This window comes from Mercenaria mercenaria, chromosome 6, assembly GCF_021730395.1.
Source record: "Mercenaria mercenaria strain notata chromosome 6, MADL_Memer_1, whole genome shotgun sequence".
Taxonomy (NCBI): Eukaryota; Metazoa; Mollusca; class Bivalvia; order Venerida; family Veneridae; genus Mercenaria; species Mercenaria mercenaria.
This window is the reverse complement of record NC_069366.1, coordinates 66,260,132-66,281,015: the sequence shown is the minus strand read 5'-3', so window position 1 is coordinate 66,281,015 and position 20,884 is coordinate 66,260,132. Positions and strand designations below refer to the sequence as shown.

Sequence of the window (20,884 nt, the reverse complement as noted above, 5' to 3'; positions counted from 1 at the left end):
AAGTTAAATTAACTGGAAATTTAACATTCAAATATCAGGTAATGGATGGCCTTTATCAGTTCTAGGCATGTGTGGTTTTTTTCGGCGACGCCGTCTAAATTCGTTTTCGTTACCTATGCCACGTGACTTCAGTTTGCAAATCAAACTACTTGATAACGCATTATAGATAATTTATCAAAATGGAAGATTTATGCAACACTCTGCCTGATTGGATGAGAGTGTCAATTTCTTTCACTCTGTTGATTGTGCTACGCTGAGTGAAATGTAGACAAAGCGTTTATCCTAAATGACGATGTTCACAGTTTTAAAGCTAAATTTGGCTCAGTATATTTAGCAAGAATATTGATATATCTCAAAATGATAAGTAAGTTTAATAAATATGATAAAAACCTGTTCAAATACAAACATATCAAATTAAAGAAAGAGCTGAATACGGTCTGCGTATCACATGAATAAGGTTGTAATAAGAGTCTTTTATGTAGAGAAGTGCTTTTTAAAAGATTTTCTTGTTAAATTGTGTCAGTATATGAAAAGGTTTCTTGCTTTTGTGACGTATTCAGATTGCACATTAAAATGAGTATTTGTTTGCTTTGATATATTTGTTATAAATTATTTAACTGATTTATAATATATGAATATAGTTTTCTTTAGTATGGTATGCAAATATTGAACTCAGTTGAAATCTGTTTCAATATATATATGCTATATAATGACTGAATCTCATTACACTGAAATGAAGGTACGCCACATACAGTTTATTTATGTGATATGACTACGGTCAAACTTTGCTTATGAAACAGAAATATTGAAATAATTACAAATGTATGTTTTGCTTGACCTTCACTTTTTATAGGTGTGACGTCATTATCCAAAGATTCATGAATAGCGAATATGCATTTGTTAAAGCGGGATCAGTTTGCCTATTTTAGAAATAAATAAAAATAATAAATAAAAAAATCCTTTAATTGATTTTTTCTCATGTATTCTAATCAAACTTGATTTGTAGCATCTTTATTAGGCTCGCGGCCAACTTTGTTCAGCTGGGACATTTGACCCCTTAAAATTTGACATTTTAGGGGCTGCTAGAGCTAAAACTAGAAATGCTTTTATACAGCGTCTCATGAACAGCTTGGTGGACCTTTGTCATACTTGGTCTGGAGCATCATTATAAGGTCCTCTTCCAAATTTATTAGAGCCATGCCATGAGAAAACCAACATAGTGGCTTTGCGACCAGCATGGATCCAGACCAGCCTGCGCATCCGCGCAGTCTGGTCAGGATCCATGTTGTTCGCTTTCAAAGCCTATTGCAATTAGAGAAACAATTAGCGGACAGCATGGATCCTGACCAGACTGGATCCATGCTGGTCGCAAAGCCACTATGTTGGTTTTCCCATGACACGGCTCATTTATATAGGAACTTGGGCCCTATTAGGGACCACTATAGCTAAAAGTAGATATGCCTTTCTTCGCATTAACCACTAAAATGTAATGGATTGGTATCAAACTTGATGTGTAACAATATCGTAAGGTCTCCTGCTTTTTTGTTACAAATGGGGATAGGGACCGATTAAGCTAAAAATGTAAACACGTTTAATGACCTCTTCTCATGAACCGCTTCATGAATCTTCATCAAACTACTGCTGTAATTATTCGTCTAAGGATAAACGAAACAAAATTGCAACCCTACGAAATATTTGCGAAAAATTAAAAGAGAACCATTAAAATTGTTAAAGTTCGGTGTTTAGTTTTGCAATTTGAAAAATGTTACATGAAAGATGAATGTTAGATGAAAAATTCATAAACTTCTTTCCTTATAACAATTCGCCGACTATCATTTTTAAAGATATTTCTTGTTTTACTGTAAGTAAATATTATGATAACCTAAACATCCCTCATTTACTTAGTTTCTGTCCAGACGTTTCCATTTTACTCATGCAAAACCTGGTATGAGTTGTGAATATAACGACATATACCTGTGATGAATTAGGAATATAGGCAAACACCTGTGTTGAATTCAAAATATAGAAAAAACAGGTGTAATGAATCATATAGGCAAACTGTTGTGACGAATTGTGAATACAGAGAAATACCTGATGAATTAGGAATACAGGTAAACACCTGTGATGAGTTATAAATGTTAGTATTTGCAAACCAAGTGATAAATTGTGAAAACTGGCAAGAACAAGTATTGGTAACGAATTACGAATACAGAATCCAAATCATCTACCTGTGAAGAATGGAGAAATTAGGTAAAATTGAGGGACAAGAAGAGGTTAAAGGCGTACGCTAGAATTCCCTGTATATGAGATGGGCGAAAATTTTCCCAATAACAGAATTCCTTTAAACTTTGGATATTGAAGGACAATCATCTAAGAAACAAAAATATGCAATAAAAATCATAGGTCACCGGTATCGAAAAAGAGTTATCTGCCCTTGAAAACGTCATTTTTGGGGAAAATGCCGTTTTCAAGGGCAGATAACTCTTTTTCGATACTGGTGACCTATGATTTTTATTGCATTTTTTTTGTTTCTTTGATGATTGTCCTTCAATATCCAAAGTTTGAAGAAATTCTGGTATTGGGAAAATTTTCGCACCAAATTCTAGCATACGTCCTTAAGATAAGCAATGTGGTGAAATGGTGAAAATAACAATGAAGGTCGAAATAAAGTTTACCTATGCAGGGTGAGAGGCCAGTAAAACAAACAACGAGGCCAAAAAGAAGGTCAATCACTGAAGGGTGTGGAAGCTGGTAGAAATAACATTGGGGAACAACATGAGACCAACCATCGAAAGGTGGAGAAGTGGGGAGAAAAAAAACATTGGGGGAAATCAAGATGATGTCTACAGGGTGGCGAAGTAGAGAGAAACCGAGATGACGTGTACCTGCACAAGGTGAAGAAGTAGGGAGAAATCAAGATGACGTTTACCTACACAAGGTAGAGAAGTAGGGAGAAATCAAGAGGACGTTTACCTACACAAGGTGGAGAAGTAGGGAGAAATCAAGAGGACGTGTACCTACACAAGGTGGAGAAGTAGGGAGAAATCAAGAGGACGTGTACCTACACAAGGTGGAGAAGTAGGGAGAAATCAAGAGGACGTGTACCTACACAAGGTGGAGAAGTAGGGAGAAATAAAGAGGACGTGTACCTACACAAGGTGGAGATGTAGGGAGAAATCAAGAGGACGTGTACCTACACAAGGTGGAGAAGTAGGGAGAAATCAAGAGGACGTGTACCTACACAAGGTAGAGAAGTAGGGAGAAATCAAGAGGACGTGTACCTACACAATGTGGAGAAGTAGGGAGAAATCAAGAGGACGTTTACCTGCACAAGGTGGAGTAGGGAGAAACAACTAGTGGGGAAATCAAGGTGATATCTACCTGAACATGGTTGAGAAGTAAAGAGTAACCAAGATGAAGTCTACCTGCACAAGTTGGAGAAGCAGGAAGAAACAACTGCAAAGCCAAAAAAGATGTCCGTCGTCGACGAAGTGTGGTTAAATGGAAAGAATCATGAACGAGGTCAGTCTGCACAGGGTGGCGATGTAGAGAGAAACAAAAGTGAGGTCAATTTAAGATGTAAATCTACACCGGATGGAGGAGTTGGGGATAAATAAGCACCGAGTCCAGTAAGATAACCGTTAACCATACGCGCAATGTGGAGAAGTGAGCGAGAAATAACCACTGAGGGTCAGGATGGCGTCTATCTGCATAGGATGGAGAAGTGAGGCAAAGATGACGGCAGAGAAGTGGAAAGAATTAACTATGAGATTCAATGCGATGTCAACATTGGCAGGTTGGACAGGTGTAGAGAAATAAAAAAAAAAGTCCCAAGATGACATCTTCCAGAGCAGGGTGAAGAAGAATGAAGAAATAACTATGATGGCTATATATCATTATGACAGTGGAGAAATGGGGAGAAATAACCACATGCAGTACTTCAACAGATCACGGATTGTTCCACAAAATCACTTAGCACATTTTCCAATCGGACGGTCAGTTTGTAATACCGAAAACTACAAACAATTTGGGCATAACTTTTTTCTGACGGTTTATGTGCACCTTAATTTGAGACAAAGTCGATAAATGCACGTAAATAGGAAATTAGTCTTTTCTACGAATCATAAACAATTTCTCTTATCAGTTTTTTGACATTCAGTAAAATTCACTTCCGCATACTTGAAGATCTCATTACAAAATCGCTATTAATTTGAAATTAGTAATTGTAGTGCCCACATTTTCTATAATCGAGTGCCATTAAACCCAAGTTATTTATTTATTTTTTTTTTGCAAAGACAGCTCATACTGGTCATTGAATGAGGCTTTAAGAAAGGTACAGCCATTTCGCCCATTTCCAATGAAATCTTCCCTGGAAAAAAAAAACATTCGATACTTTCCGCGGAATCACATGAGGAACGGATATACTGCATTAACCTTTGACTTGAACACAAAACACATTTATTGTAACGAGCTGGATAGAGAAACCTTACCATAGCCCTGTCGGCCTCACATTTCCCCCCTCTGATTACTTTTATAATTATAGAAATTGAAATAATTAAACTATACCGAAACATTATAAAGTAAATATCATTTTATCAGATCAAATTCTGAGATGACTGTAAAGTAACATGACACCTCTGCAGAGTAACAGCTGTTGACAACATTTAAGTTAACTCGATTTTTTTTTTACAATACTTGAGTCTCCTCCACCACATGGAAAGTCGCCATTTCACCTATAATTTTGTCGTGTGATATTAAACAACAACAACAAAATAATAAAAAAACAAAACAAACAAAAAAAAAAAAAAAACAAGAAAATAATAACCTAAGAAGTTAGCCTTTATGCCACCGTTATGTTTATATAAGTTTTATTTTGACAAAATTCCAAAAGCCTTGATACAAGATTAATTTGTTGTTTTGGAGGTTTCATTGTACAGCTCAAGCCTAGACTGATTTAGTAGCATGTTTATCTTTTTAAAATACAGTCTTTGTATGCTCTATAAAACTATCAGATTACAGTACGAACAATTTAACAAATAAACGTAACACATTAAACAAAGTCTATTCATAAACACCCTTAAAAATTGGATTTGTACACGGCTGAGTTCAAATACAATGTATTATACTAAGAAAATGACGCAATAGTTGCACAACCTTACTCTGTATGTGCGGACTGCTGAATAAAGTAATGAATAATGTAGTGAATAAGATATTGAATAAAGTAATAAAGTAACTGCTGAATAAAGTAGTAAATAAAGTAATGAAGAAATTGCTGAATACTAGTATACTGAACTGAATGATGTAATAAAAAATCAAGAGTACCGCAACGCGGAGCAACAAACGACCGAAGGTATGACCCCTAAGTGTGACCTTGACCTTGTAGCTAGCCATCCAGAACATGCACTCTGCACATCGTCCCGATGTGGTGACCTTTTGTGTCCTCTTTCTTCGAAATCCTTCGAGCAGTTCAAGAGTTACACAACGATGACCTTTGACCCCTAAGTGTGACCTTGACCTTGAAGCAAGACATCCAGCACATGCGCTCTGTACGACATGATGAACATTTGTGTCAAGTTTCTTTGAAATCCTTCAAGGGGTTCAAGAGTTACTGAGCGATGACTTTTGACCCCTAAGTGTGACCTTGACTTGAAGCAATCCACCAGAACATGCGCTCTGTACGTCGTCTTGATGTGGTGAATATTTGTGGCAAGTTTCTTTGAAATCCTTTAAGGGGGCCAAGAGTTACAGAGTGGACACGAAACACGCTCATATGACCTGTGACCTTGATCTTGAAGCAAGCTATCCAGAACATGCATTCTGCACGTCGTCTCGATGTTGTGAACATTTGTTTCGAGTCTCTTTGAAATCCTTCAAGGGGTTCAAGAGTTACAGAGCGGACACGAAATTGCTACGGACGGACAGACGGACCCCGGGGGTATAACATAATACGTCCCTTCGGGCGTATAAAAATGCTGAATAAATTTCTGAATAAAGTAGTGAATAAAGTAATATATATTTTGTCAAAAGAGTGTCATTGTAAAGACAATGGGCAATCTAAGCGATACATTTGCACTCGACACTGTATATTGACGGCGGACTTCTGTGGAGTTTTAATTACTTTCAAATCGTTTTTTTTTCAGTTTTCAGAGAAAATAAGCTTAAATTTTTAATCACTCTTAATCCTACAGAACAATAACTTATTCAATTTAAAAAGTATTTGTAGTACAAATATACACATACTTCAATGCGCATGAATTGATAGTATAATGTGTTGTTAAATAGTTTTAGTTTTTGCATGTAAAAACTATAAATATTACCTTGCCGGAAGACTTAATTCCTTTCCATATACAAGCATACACAATACACCACGCAAAAATCAAGCAAAGTAGCATCTTCCATTTGATTCCGTCCGGCGACGATAAATCCGGGGAAACGTCCAGGGCGTTCCTATACCAGAAATATGACGTAGAGCCGCCTTTAACGCATTCTTCTATTTCTACAGTTTTATTTTCAGCCTCATTGAATTCTGTGGGACAGGTTGCCCATGGCAACGGACTTTGGAATGAATGGAACAGATAAAAGAAACACCACATTATGATGGCGTTGTAATATATAGCTACGTTAAATGACGTCACAGCGCTCGCTAACCCAATGCCCCCAAGAAGTGGGTTTATTTCGTTCCAAACTATAACTGTACCCTTTTGCATTTTTTGTCCAATGGCGAACTCGAGGTATAAAATGGGCATTCCCTCGGCAAACAACATGATGAGGTAGGGTATAAGGAACGCACCTGAAACAAACAAAAAATAATAATAATAATTATGGGCACCTGCAATAACAAAACATCGCGGTACCTAAAATACAAATATCAAGAAGGGTTATAAGATTGTTTCTTTAGTCTTGATCCATTTAGTTGTAACTGAGTCCGAAGTTATAAAACTGAGCCAGGAGACCAGTATTGGAATGCAAATATGCCGTTGGTCAGTTTCAAAATTGGGCTAGGAATAGGCCAATCAAATGAATGGTTTCCAAAGTCATCTATATAATATTGGATCCCGAGTCACTTAAATTCAGTCCTGGGTCAATTCAAACTGTGCGAGTGTGCATTAAAATCATAGCATAGTGTCATATCAAATCATATCATATCATATAAGATAATTCAATCTGTTCTGATTCTGGAGAAATTCTAAAAGAAAATGAACGTCAAACGAAATATTCTGCGGGTAAAAAGACATATCACATTTATTCTTTATTTAAACAAAAATAAAAGGTTTTGTTTTTTAGACAGGGTAAAAACATAAAACTTTGTGTGATACTGACATCGAAGATCAGTGCAAACAAAGATGTTTGTATTTTTGTCAGGCCGTCTTCTTCAAACAGACGCCCTAATCTCTGTAAATATTTAAAAAAAGTTTTATATTGAGAGAGCTTTTTTTTTATTATTTTAACTGATTGTTTAATATGACATGGCTCTTGAAAGCTAAAGGATGCTATGATGTGATTGCTCTGCCAATTAAGGAATATGTGTATAATGTGTATTATAGTCTCCACCGGTTACTCATATGGGGTCTCTTCCAAAATATTAATGTTAGTAGGAGGATAGTGCAAGATACGGAAGACGCTCTTTTTCCAGAAGCTTCCCTGGTTCTTTAACGTAGCTGTGTAAACACCCATACACGGGACTTTTATCTCAATGTTAGTAATAATTAGTAGTTGGAGGAGTGGGGCTCGAACGCACGACCCCTGGTTGCGTGGTCAAACAGTGTTACCACTGGACCGCGTCCGCTCTAAAGAATATGTTTAAAATGGCCATCCATTTAAATTTCTCAAAATGTGTAGGTTTGAAGATCCTTCTGTGTAAGACAATAAATATCTCAATCTGTTTTACATAACTTGTTGATCAGTTTTTAGAAAAAAAAAGAAAACCCAAGGATTAGATCGTGTGCTACGATAAACAATTTGCTTATAAAAAATACATTATTGGTAAGAAATTCAGTTGCACCATGCTTTACTTCATAATTCATATATATTTACAAAGTACGATGAAATAAATACAATCACTGGTCATGTAGAATTGTCTTGTACACGCAAAAACGTCAATTGCCCTGTTCAGTCTATTGTCTTTTTTATAATTCTTTCTTACAACAAACAAAAAAAACATAATTTGCACAGAACAATGCGAAGATTACATCGCTATATATATTAAAACTGGGTATACCAGTTTATTATCAGTTGATTATGGAAGCCCTGGAGGGACAATTGATTTCCGTACTTCCCACTTCTGACTTCTAACTTTTGCACTTCACACTTCCAACTTCTTGATTTCCTACTTCCTACTTCTAACTTTCGCACTTCTGACTTCTAACTTCCACACTTCTGACTTCCAACTTCCTGACGTTCGACTTCTGATTTCCAACTTCCACACTTCTTACATCCGACTTATTGACTTCATACTTCCTTCTTCTAACTTCGCACTTTTGACTTCTAACTTCAGCACTTCTAACTTCCAACTGCCTGACTTTCGACTTCTGATTTCCAACTTCCACACTTTTTACTTCCGACTTTTTGACTTCTCACTTCCCTTTTCTAACTTCCGCACTTCTGACTTCTAACTTCCGCACTTCTGACTTCTAACTTCCTGACTTTTGACTTCTGATTTCCAACTTCCACACTTCTTACTTCTTGACTTCTTACTTCCCTCTTCCAATTTCCGCACTTCTGACTTCCAACTTTCCCTCTTTGGAAGTCGGAAGTAAGAAGTGTGGAAGTCGGAAGTAAGAAGTCAGGAAGTTGACAGTCAGAAGTGCGGAAGGTAGAAGTCAAATGTGCGAAAGTTAGAAGAAGGAAGTAAGAAGTCAAGAAGTCGGAAGTAAGAAGTGTGGAAGTTGGAAATCAGAAGTCGAAAGTAAGGAAGCTGGAAGTCAGAAGTGCGAAAGTTAGAAGTCAGAAGTGTGGAAGTTAGAAATAGGAAGTAGGAAGTCAAGAAGTTAGAAGTGAGAAGTGCAAAAGTTAGAAGTCAGAAGTGGGAAGTACGGAAATCAATTGTCCCTCCAGGTTTTTAGATTTCAACTCATAAATAACACGGCCTTTCGTTATCTAAGGAAATTATAAGAAAACTTTTGCCTGAATTGAGTCTTTGTGGCATGCTATTTTCGACATTCCTTCGCCGTTTTAAGCAGCACATTTAAACACTCTGCTTTCCGTACCAGTGCGGAAAAGACGAAATATGGAACTTTCAAAGATTATTCGACACTGACACTGACCTATAAATATATAAATCATAAAAAAAATGTCTGCTTTTCATGGTCTTTGTATGCCAGCACAGTGCCAGAAGGCATTTTCCTCTTAAAATATCAACATTCCAAAATCCCTGTGAGATACGTGCAGTCAGTTTGCACGTGCAAATTAAAAAATTTGAAGTTCATTCCAACTGTAAAAACAAACAAACAGTTCTATTTCTTTTCAATGAGTTTAGACAACAACACTTGAAATGAACGCAATATTTCAGACAAAAAAAATGACGATAAAGGGTGGAAAAAATACGGGGTGCGGGGAAGTGTCCTACATTCAGTTTATTCACCTATCCTAACTTACATGTCACAGTGAAGGCGGATAACCTTGTATATATAGGGATAAGTATTTAATGCAATTTTATATTGTTACCAAAAATGTGAAAGTGAACCAGACAAGTTTTTGGCCTATTTAAACCTGAGGTTAATGGTACACAAATACAGTGGCAAGTAATCAATCCACTTGTACTTGTCAATGTAACCGGTAACTGAGAGCGATGAGTTTCCTGTTTATTTATATGTAGTAAAGGGGCATCTTCATCTATCAAAACATACCCCGTCTTGTATATATAAGTAAGGGGGCGTCTCCATCTTTTCAAATATTAAGTCATTCTTAGGCACCAACTGTGTATGGTTCTTTATTATAATTATTGTGTCGTTTAAGGAGAAACTATCTTATATGCGGTGATGCTCCAGAGAGGGCCCAGTATATTATTGGAAGAAGAAGATGGAGACGTTTGATTCCATTAGCACTGATAAATTAGAGTTCAATAGAAAACGTGAATGTTGGGAATGAGAATGTACATAAGTACTGGGTATGAAAATGTACATCAATGTTTGACATGAAATTTTATATAGATGCTGGGGTTGAAAATTTTGCTGAAAAAAAAAGTTCACAAAGATTACGCTTTGGTTTTTTAAATTTCTGTACTGTTCAACTTGTGAGTGATTCAAAAAGGAAATTGAAATAGCAATGCCTTGAAAAGTCATATTAAACTCTAGCATGTCTAGAACATTGGACAAAAGTAGACAATGCTGTTAAAGTAACTCTAGCACTGCTCAAGCGGTTAGAAAGCATTTCTATTGTTCTTTATTTTCATATGTTTTCTACCAAATTGTTTCCTGCTGTATGCATAAATGCTGACAGCGTTATATATATTATTAAATTTCTAAAGAGTTACAGACAAATTATGAGCAAAACACATAACCATTTTCTTCTCTTTGGCGAATTCATCCCCAAAAGTAGACAGTGGATTTTAACCAACCCAGTAAAAAGTGTGTGCCTGCATGACAGCACGTCATATATTACAGTAAATATGTAAAGAAATGTAAGAAAAGGAAGTAAGAAAATTTTACACTATCATATTATATAACCAAGCACAACATCCGCTTTTCTAAAACGCTGTCAAAATAAAGCCTTGCCATTGGTCAGTTGGTGCTTAAATATAACCAATCAGATGACTGGTTTCAAAGCTCCTTACGCGGAGTTATTTTGCTCATCCGTAACGGTACTGCTACCTCCTCTAAAATATTAGGGTTTCTATTTGATTGTCAAGACGACGGTTTATGGTCACGACGGTCAAAGGTTGATAGTCAGCGGATATACTGTAGAAAACTGAGACTGAATGGGTTTCATTGCAATTTTACGACTTAATTGTTAGCTTAATTGATGGGGTGAAAATGCCATTGAATATAAAACCCAACATGATCGCTTGTAGAAAATTTAACACCCAAAACGTTAGGTCAGACAGCCCAATGTGTGTGCACATTTTTTTTTCTTTCATAGGGTGACTTTTTTACGTCCAATGGAATTTTACAGGGGCAAATAACTACAACAGTTGAGACCAGCTGAACTTAAACATTGAAGTAATTAAAAGCAGATGTTAAATACCGCTTCAATTAAAACTGTCAATATTATTAGAACCTTTAATACAAGACTGTAATTTCTCATACAGAATTACTATGGTATGGAATTCAGTCATCATGTCATTGGCAAGGTCGGACATGCATGCACGTGTTGAGATAGTGCCAGGAATGTTCAGACCGTGATATATTCTGACTTCCCTCGCAGATAATATTTTCCCAGTGTATGCGTTGTGTAAAGCCATAGTGGCTTATCAGAGTAAAAACGTGTCGACATTCGTTGTTTCCAAATAAATCTGGTAGATAATACATAATTCCAAGAAAAGGGAAAGTCAAGAACACACGAATATACTTCTGTACAACGACATCGCGAGTACACAGAATAGAATTAACTGTGAAGTTTTTCGGTCATCCGCTGTTTGATGAAAGGTTGAAACGTAACACAGCATAGGAGAAAGATAATCTTTAGTGTGGAAATGATGCAAGAAATCGGTTAAAGATGTAAAACTGACCAGTCTAGAGACTTGACTGGCCGCTTACTAGAGTCATTGACCTAGATCTATCTAGGTTTCGTTTTGTTGTTTTTTTTCTCGAGTTTGTTAACCTCTGTTTTTATGACATTTATAAGCAAGGCAGCCTATGATAAATAGAAAACAGTAAAAAACATGAAGTATATAGGTTAAGGCAGGTACAACTTGTGGAATGTACTGAATAATTTCATATACATACGGTAGTAACATCTGATGGAAGGCAATCTCTACAAAAGCTAGTTTTCAAACTTGAAATTAGGCCAAAACTCTACAACGTATAATGAGCTAAATCCGTGTCATTTAATATTGTTAAATTAATAATTCAAATAACTGAAATACAATACATACTGTGCGTATAATATCATTTTAAGCGGCGTAACTTAACATGTTTATTGCATTCACAATTTAGATTTAGGAAAGATTTCAATAGATACATGACCACTATATACATACGCCGTTTTCTCACTTCAAAGTATTAGTACAAACTATTTTAAAAATCGTTACAAAAAGCGGCTCAAAACAGACCACAAACTAGGTATCTCACGGTAATCTGAACGGCATTGTAAACAAAACAATTAAGATTTTGGAATAGTTCAAAACAGCTTGATAACTGTCCATCTTGCCAATGCTTGTATGTGTTTTAGATCTTTTCAGGTACAATTCCGCTATCATACAGTATCCATCGATTTTTATTCTGTGTGCTACATTTCTGTTATTATATTATATAACAACATGGCGGCAAACATTTCATCATCGACCACTGAAAGATTCGGTGTTTTTGACATGAATGAGCTACTGCATTTTGCAGTGGTATCTAAAGTATTAATTGATTTGCGTTTCCAAGGAAACGCATGCCGCTGACAATTATAGATCCCGCAATACGTGAAAATGAACATACCTCCGCCGTGCTGTTGTACTAAATACGGAAACCGCCAGACATTCCCCAATCCGACGGCATAACTGATCACCATAAAGATATATTGCCACTTTGAATCCCATCCTTGGCGTTTCTTCACAGGTTTTTTAGATCCCGTTTCTAGGTTTAGTGGCTCGAGTTGTTCGGCTGTATCCACGTTGTGTAGTTTTTCCTTTGCCATATTGTCTTGTTTATAATCGATATATAACTGCAACTGTCCTTAATATTCTCGATCACTTGAGATCATTTATTGAAGTTGTAACAGATTTTCTCTTCAAATGCTTTATTCAAATGTAGTGTATCCGATTTCAACACAATAAAATTGTTAAAGTTTGTTAAACTCTAAGAGCCCCGAGAGCTTAAGTTATACACGTGGTAGACGTTGCGCTTGGCGAATATAAAATACATTCGTTGGCTATATTACAATAGGCAATACCATTTTATTGTTGATTTGTTGATCCTAACAGCAGTTTAAACCTAAATGTCATTGGCACGTTAATTATGCCAAAACAATAATGGAATGATAAAAAGATTTCCTAGTAAAACTAGCGTTTCATTTTTAGCTTTTCCAACATTTACTTAAATATCAGATGATAAAAATATTCCGGGGCACATTTCCTCAGATCAGTAACGTCTGACTACCGACTAGATAATCTTTTCATTTAAAAAAAAAATTAAAAAAATCTCTTATATATTCTGGCTCTGATTATCTAGTGTTTTGAGAAGAAAAGGGACATAATTATACAAAATTTGAAAAACCTCAGGAGATATCGCCTGTAAAGGTTATAACACACTAAATAGTTGTTGTTCTTTATTCTATATAAAATTGACCTATTTCCAATGGCCGCAGCACACATCAGGACCCATTTTAAATGTCTGTAAACTACATTTTCTTGAAGAATATTGTCAGTGATAAATAAAAATCAAAAGAAAAGTGGGGGTCATGTTTGATGCAAGAAAAATAATTTCAGTCAAACACACAAACTGCAAAATCAGCTTAAAAATGAGACCCCAAATTATACTGGTGGTGTATGATCTACGTTTCCATGAAAAATTTTGTCATGTTGTTATTTCATGATCAAAATGCTATCTACATGTCAAGCATAGATCTGTCATGTGATTTTACCAAAAAAAAAATTGCAAAGAAAATAAGGAAAATAGCTCTACACAGCCAAAAAACCTGAGGACTATTTGTATTCGCCATTATGCGACTACCATTTTTTTTCGCGCCATTTTTCTATTTAGTGTCTGTATGCCTAAACAAAACACAGGGTCTAAATAAATTATGTTAGGTGGGACGTTGCAATATAGAGGCATTCGTTTTGATTTTTAACTGTAACCTACAATTTTCACGATGTTCTCGTACAAGACTGACTTACATTTGAGGGCGAGTGATACTTTCTAAAGAAACAGCCAGGCGAGTCTGCCTCTTTCGACATGACAGAGTTAACATGTTTAAACACATCGAAACAATACGATGAGGTTATACGATTGTGGAATAATTTCACGAGGATGTTGTCCATGTAGCCCGCGCGGCATATAACCGATTCGTATTAGTGAGATATGTTAAAACATAGCTTAATATATATTTTTTCGATTCTAATGTATTTTCTGTAACCAAGTAGATGAAATAGGGACGAACGATTTCGTGGCGCATCTATGGCACCAGTTACACTAGGTCGACGTAACGTCAATTCTTGCACAACAGAATGGTAATTTAAAAATGTACCGGAATTGTAAAGTCATCACATATGAAAACAATACATTTACTCGCCGTGTTATGTTTTTTATGCAAGAATAGCGACAATACACGTTTGTTTTGTGTATTAACGTCTGCAGAAGCCCTTGGGATATGTTTGTGACCTCGACCTTCGGTCACAAACAATCCCGCGGGCTTCTGCAGATGTTAATACACAAAAAACGTGTATTATCCCTACATTCATAACTATAATACGTGCATTTAAAATGGTTTTAATACTAATTCTAACACGATCTGCAGCAATTGCTATATAAACATATAGCGAAATCGCCTATACATGAATCTACGATAAAATATGGTTGGCTGTTACATTTCACCCCCTATGATTGTGGCATAAGAGATTCTACTTCAGTTCCATTACATGCAAATTATTTCAGGGCCAAGCGGTTGAAAACAGCATTTCAAAAACATAAATATGATAAAAAGTCATACTGACTTATGTGTAGGACCGTAAAACACGTTTCGATCTCTACGAGCGAATTCAATTAGCTTAAGGTAGTTCTGTACTTTTGAATCGAAATTTTTTCTACAATGTAGAATTTGATTAAACTCTGATTTTTCAAAACTTCGGAATATACTAAGAAAATTCAGCAAATAAAAAAGATAGGGTCGTGTGCTTGATTTTTTGCTAGACTGATTTGAAAAATTTGGACCTCACGCAATTTTTCATAATGGGAGCCTATGGGAAAATCGCAACTTTCATAACATTTTCGCGAATATTTTTTTTTCTAAAATGTAGATTTTAATGAAACCTCTCACAGTGGTAAATAAACATATGGCCTATAATATGGTGAAATAAAATGTATAGGTCCGTGTGCTTATTTTTGTGATATTTAGCCATGATTAAAGTGAACCGCCTATTTCAAGCGAATTTTAAGACATTATTTTGAATTATTTAACGTGTCACATGTTTTAATAAGATATTTTAACTTTAGAAATATAGTAACTGTGCCATTTTAATAAATTTACGCACATGTTGCCGTTAATTCATAAACTGATTTTCATTTCCGTACGCCGAGTCCAGGCTTTATTCTACGTTTTCCGGACAAGTGACGTTACGCCATCACTTCCGGTTTATCAAACGTGCAGAACTACCTTAATTAAGATTCAGCGGTGACGTCATAAATGTATGACATAAAGTATGACGTCATAATGATGTGACGTCATATAAAGTTAAGCTCGTAACTTGTAACACAGGGTCAACTCGCCTAATTTGATGATTCTCTTCATAATAAGTTTGTGAGCTGTTTAGATTACTAAATTATAAATGCTTCTCAAAATTCTGATAAAAAGAAACAAATATCTATACGTTCCATTGGCTATGCAACTCTTTCTAACCATAGGGGGTAAATTGTAACAGCATATGACCCGAATGACGTATTACGCTGAAAATGTAGTACTGTAAAATGCGAATTATTTGCGTTGTTAGAATCGAAATAATAAATATGTTCCAATAATTTTATCAATTAATAAAACATGGGCAGTCGTTTGGATGCGAATGATTAAATCACTCGTGCTACGCACTCGTGATTTAATTATTACGCATCCAAACTCCTGCCCATATTTTATTAACTGATAAAATATAGGAACAGATTTATTATTTCTTACTAAATCAAAAAAAAAAAAAAAAAAAAAAAAAAAAAAAAACCGCGCGACAGGCACGTTATTGCCGGGCTTCAACATACCAGCTATATACTTATTTTGTACTAAGCTATGATGATAAGACTCGTGATCAACTTGAATATGAAAATGAAGTGATCATGTTGTGCATCTCTTGTATATTGACATTACACTAGTTTTGATATTCAGGCTTTTCTCATTAGTAGATACAGGTGCGTGCGGGGATTTTGTCCGTAATTTTCACTGCAGCATTCTGCCTTACTGAATTACTTACATTCGATTTTCGTACATTTATGACGAATACTGGATGTCAGCTGTTGTTTTATCAATTAATAACTGAAAACCACACAAACGCTTTTCTAATACAAACAGCGACTACAAGAATGGCACGACATGTTTATAAATGACACCAAAATATAAATTGTAGTATGAAGTATGTGTTTTAGCATTGTTAAAACGTCCCGCGGAAAAAACTTAGGAATATGTAGACGTGTAAGGAATAATTTTTTGCGACTGAGACAGAATGCGTGAAATAAGTGAAATATTATTCGATTCTAGAACGTCTTTAATATCATAATAATCAAAATGATATAACAGAGCGGTGTTGCAATTAGCTCACACACTGTATCGATTACTAGTAGCGCAGAATAACTATCGGCGTGAAGTTGGCAGTACAGCAGTAGCAGCAGTAGGAGCAGTTAACTGCTGCTACTACCAGCAGTTACAGCAGTTAACTGCTCCTACTGCCAGCAGTTAAAGCAGTCAACTGCTCCTACTGCCAACAGTTACAGCAGTTAACTGCTCCTACTGCCAGCAGTTACAGCAGTTAATAAGCTGTTACAATAGTTTGATGATGTTGCTGACATCAGGTATTTTGTGTAAAATAAAAACCTTTACCTTCTTTACAGTATACATCACATCAAGTAAATCCCTATATTAGTACATTCAGTTTCCTTTATGTACTGTTATTTCAAGCACAAAATTGGAAAAAGGGATGCGCTGGTAGTTACATGTAGAAAACTGATATACTGGTCTTATACAATGTAATTACATGAATGCTGACAGTAACACACAGAAAAGTCGAAAACTCCTTTCATTGGTCATTTCATTGTTGGTAGTGACAGGTGTCTGGTACTAGTAACCTGCTCTCATACACCTCTTAACTACTGGCAGAAACATAAATGAGACTTGTAAATCATTATTACTGCTGTTTTTACAAAATGTACAGGTGAATTTTAAACTGCTCGTAAACCAGTTAACTGCTAGCAATAACAGATATAAAAACCTAGTAAACTGCTCTCATAAATCATTAACATATATGAAACTGGTAAATTGTTCTTTGTAATATTTAAATTCTGGCAGTTACGTATATAGGAGACTGGTGAACGTTCTCATAAACAATTTAACTGCTGGCAGTAAAATGGTAAGAAAGGTGACGATACTGCTCTTAGTAATATCATTTTATTGCTGGCATCATTTAACATCCTGTAGTAACATATACAGGAAACTGATGAAGCGTATCGTAGAAACATCATGTAACTGTTGACAGTAACATCTATCGGACACTGATACCAAATATCGTCATTTAACTGCTATAGGAAATATAGAAAAAACTCGTATAGAAAACTCCACACACAGAAGTAAGTAACATTTATATGTGCCATTCTCATCATCTAACTGGTAATACAGCTTTATTAATTGTTGTAACTGCTTGCAGTGGTAGCAGTTAACTGGTGTTAGTACACACGATCAATTGCTGTAACTTCTGGTAGATAACTGCGACACGCAATGAACTGCTGTAACTGCTGGCAGTAGGAGCAGTTTACTGTTGTAACAGCTGGCAGTAGGAGCAGTAAACTGCTGTAACTGCTGACAATAGGAGCAGTTAACTTCTGTGACTGCTGGCAGTAGCAGCAGTTAACTGCTCCAACTCCTGCTACTGTTGTACTGCCAACTTCACGCCGATAGAATAACTCACTACACGTACGCACTCAAAGTGAGTCCGCAGGACGTGCTTCTTCCCGTAACACGGTTATGCGTTGACGCCACGTCGCCCTACTACATATGGCGCCATAGATGAGCTATGAAATAGTGCTTCCCTATTTTATCTACTTGCTTACATAAAAGACACATTAGAATGAAAATAATATAAAGCAGAACCATGATACAATATATCGAGCTGATACGAATCGGTTAAACGCCGCGTGTATAATTCACTGGGGCAACGCCCTCGTGAAATTATTCCGCAGGCGTACTGGCTCGATATGATAAACCAAGGTTGTGCTACATATTATTTCTTACTTAAAAATAAAAAATTGTTTATATTGTTGGGTTTAATGTGTCGCACCGACACAATTATAGTCACGTGGCGACATTCCAGCTTTGATGGTAGAGCGAGCGGGCACCTAGGTAGAACCACCGACCTACCGTTAGCGAGTTTGGTGGCTTCCTCGTTTAGAAATAGAAAAAGTCTTACTAAAAGTATTGGATTATTTACTTATATGATACAAACTAGCTGTATTCATGTCATTTTAAGTTTTTTCTACATAGACAAATGTCTCATAATTTTCCCATACCCCTATATGTCGCCTGAATTGCAAAAGAAGTCTGCTTTTTCTTTAGGAATGTCTTTACATGTAGTTTTAAATTTTGTGTTTACTTGGAAAAAAACACTTTTGGAAACCAAAATATTGTTAAAGAGATGCTGATTTCAAGCATCTTAAAATACGAGACACTAACGGTATAATAAGGTAGGGTGTATGTGCGTGGTAATTCTAGCAGGACGTAAGATACTCAACTGACAACATGTTATTTTGCTGCCATCGACGAAGACAGACATCAAATCTGGGACAGTTTCAATTAAGCAGTGAACCTAGAAATTGTAACGGACTGACGTAATGTGATATCGTTTTTTTTTTTTGTTTTTTTTTGTTTTTTTTTTTTTTTGTGAAACCCGTTCTCCAATTGAACTGAATTGAACGCTACTATGTTACATATTGGTTGAAAATAAATACTGTGACTGTATTTTTTAACATTTGTTTTGATTTTTTTTTGTTAATTTCACAGTCCACATATTTGTTATTCCACGGCCCCGTAGATCAGGTAAAAATAAGATTTCTAGAATGATAACAGGATTGTACACTTAGTTTCAGAGTTGGCCTAAATTTTATACAGAAAAACATTCTGACCATAGTCCATATAGTTCAGTTGAAAACATGACCTGTGTTTATCAAGGTTTATATACGATTTAACTGACCTACTGTTTTTAGCCAAGGTGACCCAGTTTCAAACTTGACAGATTTTATAAAGAGAAACATATATAACTGAAATACTGTTGAAGAACGGTGCTAACGGTGCTAACCCCAAAACAAACACACAATCATTATAACTAGGCAAATCTTGTGATCTCTGCAGTGGTGGTAACAGAACAAATGAGCCCCACCATGAGAAAACCAACATAGTACGTTTGCGACCAGCATGGATCCTGACCAGACTGCGCGGATTTGAGAAATTGTTAGCGAACAGCATGGATCCTGACCAAACTGCGCATGGTCTGGATCCATGCTGGTCGCAAACGCACTATGTTGGTTTTCTCGTGGCGCGGCTCAAATATTAACAATGAACGATGGACAATGGACACAACTCAATCACAATAGCTCAAGTTCTGCACTTTGAACTTGGTCGAGTTAAACAAGAGCTCGGGAAAGCAGAGAAATTCTAGATCAGAGGAGGAAGGGGGAATGAAATGGAAAAATAGTGTGTTAGTCGTTGGGATATATAAAGTCGTATGTATAGTGTGTGATCAATTTAGAAGCTGCACCCCAGACACAAAATACAAAGGACAGATTTGTCAGTCAAACTCATTTTTCGACCTTGACCCTTTGACCTTACAACTAAGTTCATGCATTCTTCACACGATCTCATCGCTACCTAACTCTGTACCACCTTGAATGATTATTAAGTTATGCTCTAGAAGACAAATTTGACCATGCAGCAACTTTGATCTTTTACCTATCGACCTTGTTCATGCGCTTGAACAGTAAGGCATAAGAAAGTGTTTTTGGAGAGGGAATGTGTAATGTGTGCAAGTTGTGTATGTGTGTGGGGGTGTGGGGGGGGGGGGGGGGGGGGGGAGGTTAAAGTAATGCTCCAGACATATAAGAGATCACAGAGTGATCTTGGCGCCAACCATTGAGCCATTTTTTAATATTCCTAATTTCAAGACTAGCTCAAGGTCAAAATCAAAGTCAAAGTTCATTTCGGTACACAAAACATGCATGTGGTCCATGCAAGTGGTCCAAATTTGAAAGTTGTATCTTAAGAAATGTGAAAGTAGGTCACTTCAAGGGCAAAGTTCATTTTGGTACACAAAACTATGCACGTGCTTCAAATTTGAAGGATGTAGCTTGAGAAATGTGAAAGCGGTCAAATTTCAAATCAGAACACAAAACTATGAATGTGGTCCAAATTTGAAGGATGTAGCTTGAGAAATGTGAAAGTAGGTCACTAGGTCAAATCAAGGTCAAATTTTATTTCAGAACACACAAAAATAAGCATGTGGTCCAAATTTGAAGCCTACATCTTCAAAAATGTGAAAGTAGGTCACTAGGTCAATGTCAAGGTCAAAGTTTATTTCAGAACACAAACCTATGCATGTGGTTCAAATTTGAAGGCTGTAGCTACAGATATGTGAAAGTAGGTCACTGAGTCAAGATCAAGGTCAAAATTCATGTTGGTACACAAAACTATGCATGTGGTCCAAATTTGAAGGCTGTAGCTTGAGAAATGTGGAAGTAGGTCACAAGGTGTGGTGGTCCAAATGTGAAGCTGTATGTTCAAAAATGTGAAAGTAGGTCTGTGGCTACAGAAATGTGTAAGTAGGTCACTACGTCAAGGTCAAAGTTCA

The 20,884-nt window shown here is 36.2% G+C and overlaps 1 protein-coding gene and 1 long non-coding RNA gene across 2 annotated transcripts in view; both read right to left on the bottom strand.

Annotated features, from left to right (window-relative positions):
* The window catches only part of LOC123548539 (sodium- and chloride-dependent transporter XTRP3A-like), a 52,243-nt gene extending 38,671 nt beyond the window's left edge, over positions 1 to 13,572 (bottom strand). The window contains exons 1-2 of the mRNA XM_045335877.2: positions 12,582 to 13,572; positions 6,318 to 6,790 (exon numbers count right to left, since the gene is read on the bottom strand). Of these exons, the coding sequence (XP_045191812.1) occupies positions 6,318 to 6,790; positions 12,582 to 12,780 (672 nt within the window). The 5' untranslated portion in view covers positions 12,781 to 13,572. The remainder of the gene's footprint in view (positions 1 to 6,317; positions 6,791 to 12,581) is intronic.
* A 1,221-nt stretch (positions 13,573 to 14,793) lies between these two features.
* LOC128558140 (uncharacterized) lies at positions 14,794 to 16,159 on the bottom strand. The gene is made up of 2 exons (XR_008371541.1): positions 15,454 to 16,159; positions 14,794 to 14,847 (listed from the first exon to the last, which is right to left on the bottom strand). It is a non-coding gene; the product is annotated as an uncharacterized LOC128558140 (long non-coding RNA).
* Positions 16,160 to 20,884: the final 4,725 nt, after the last annotated feature.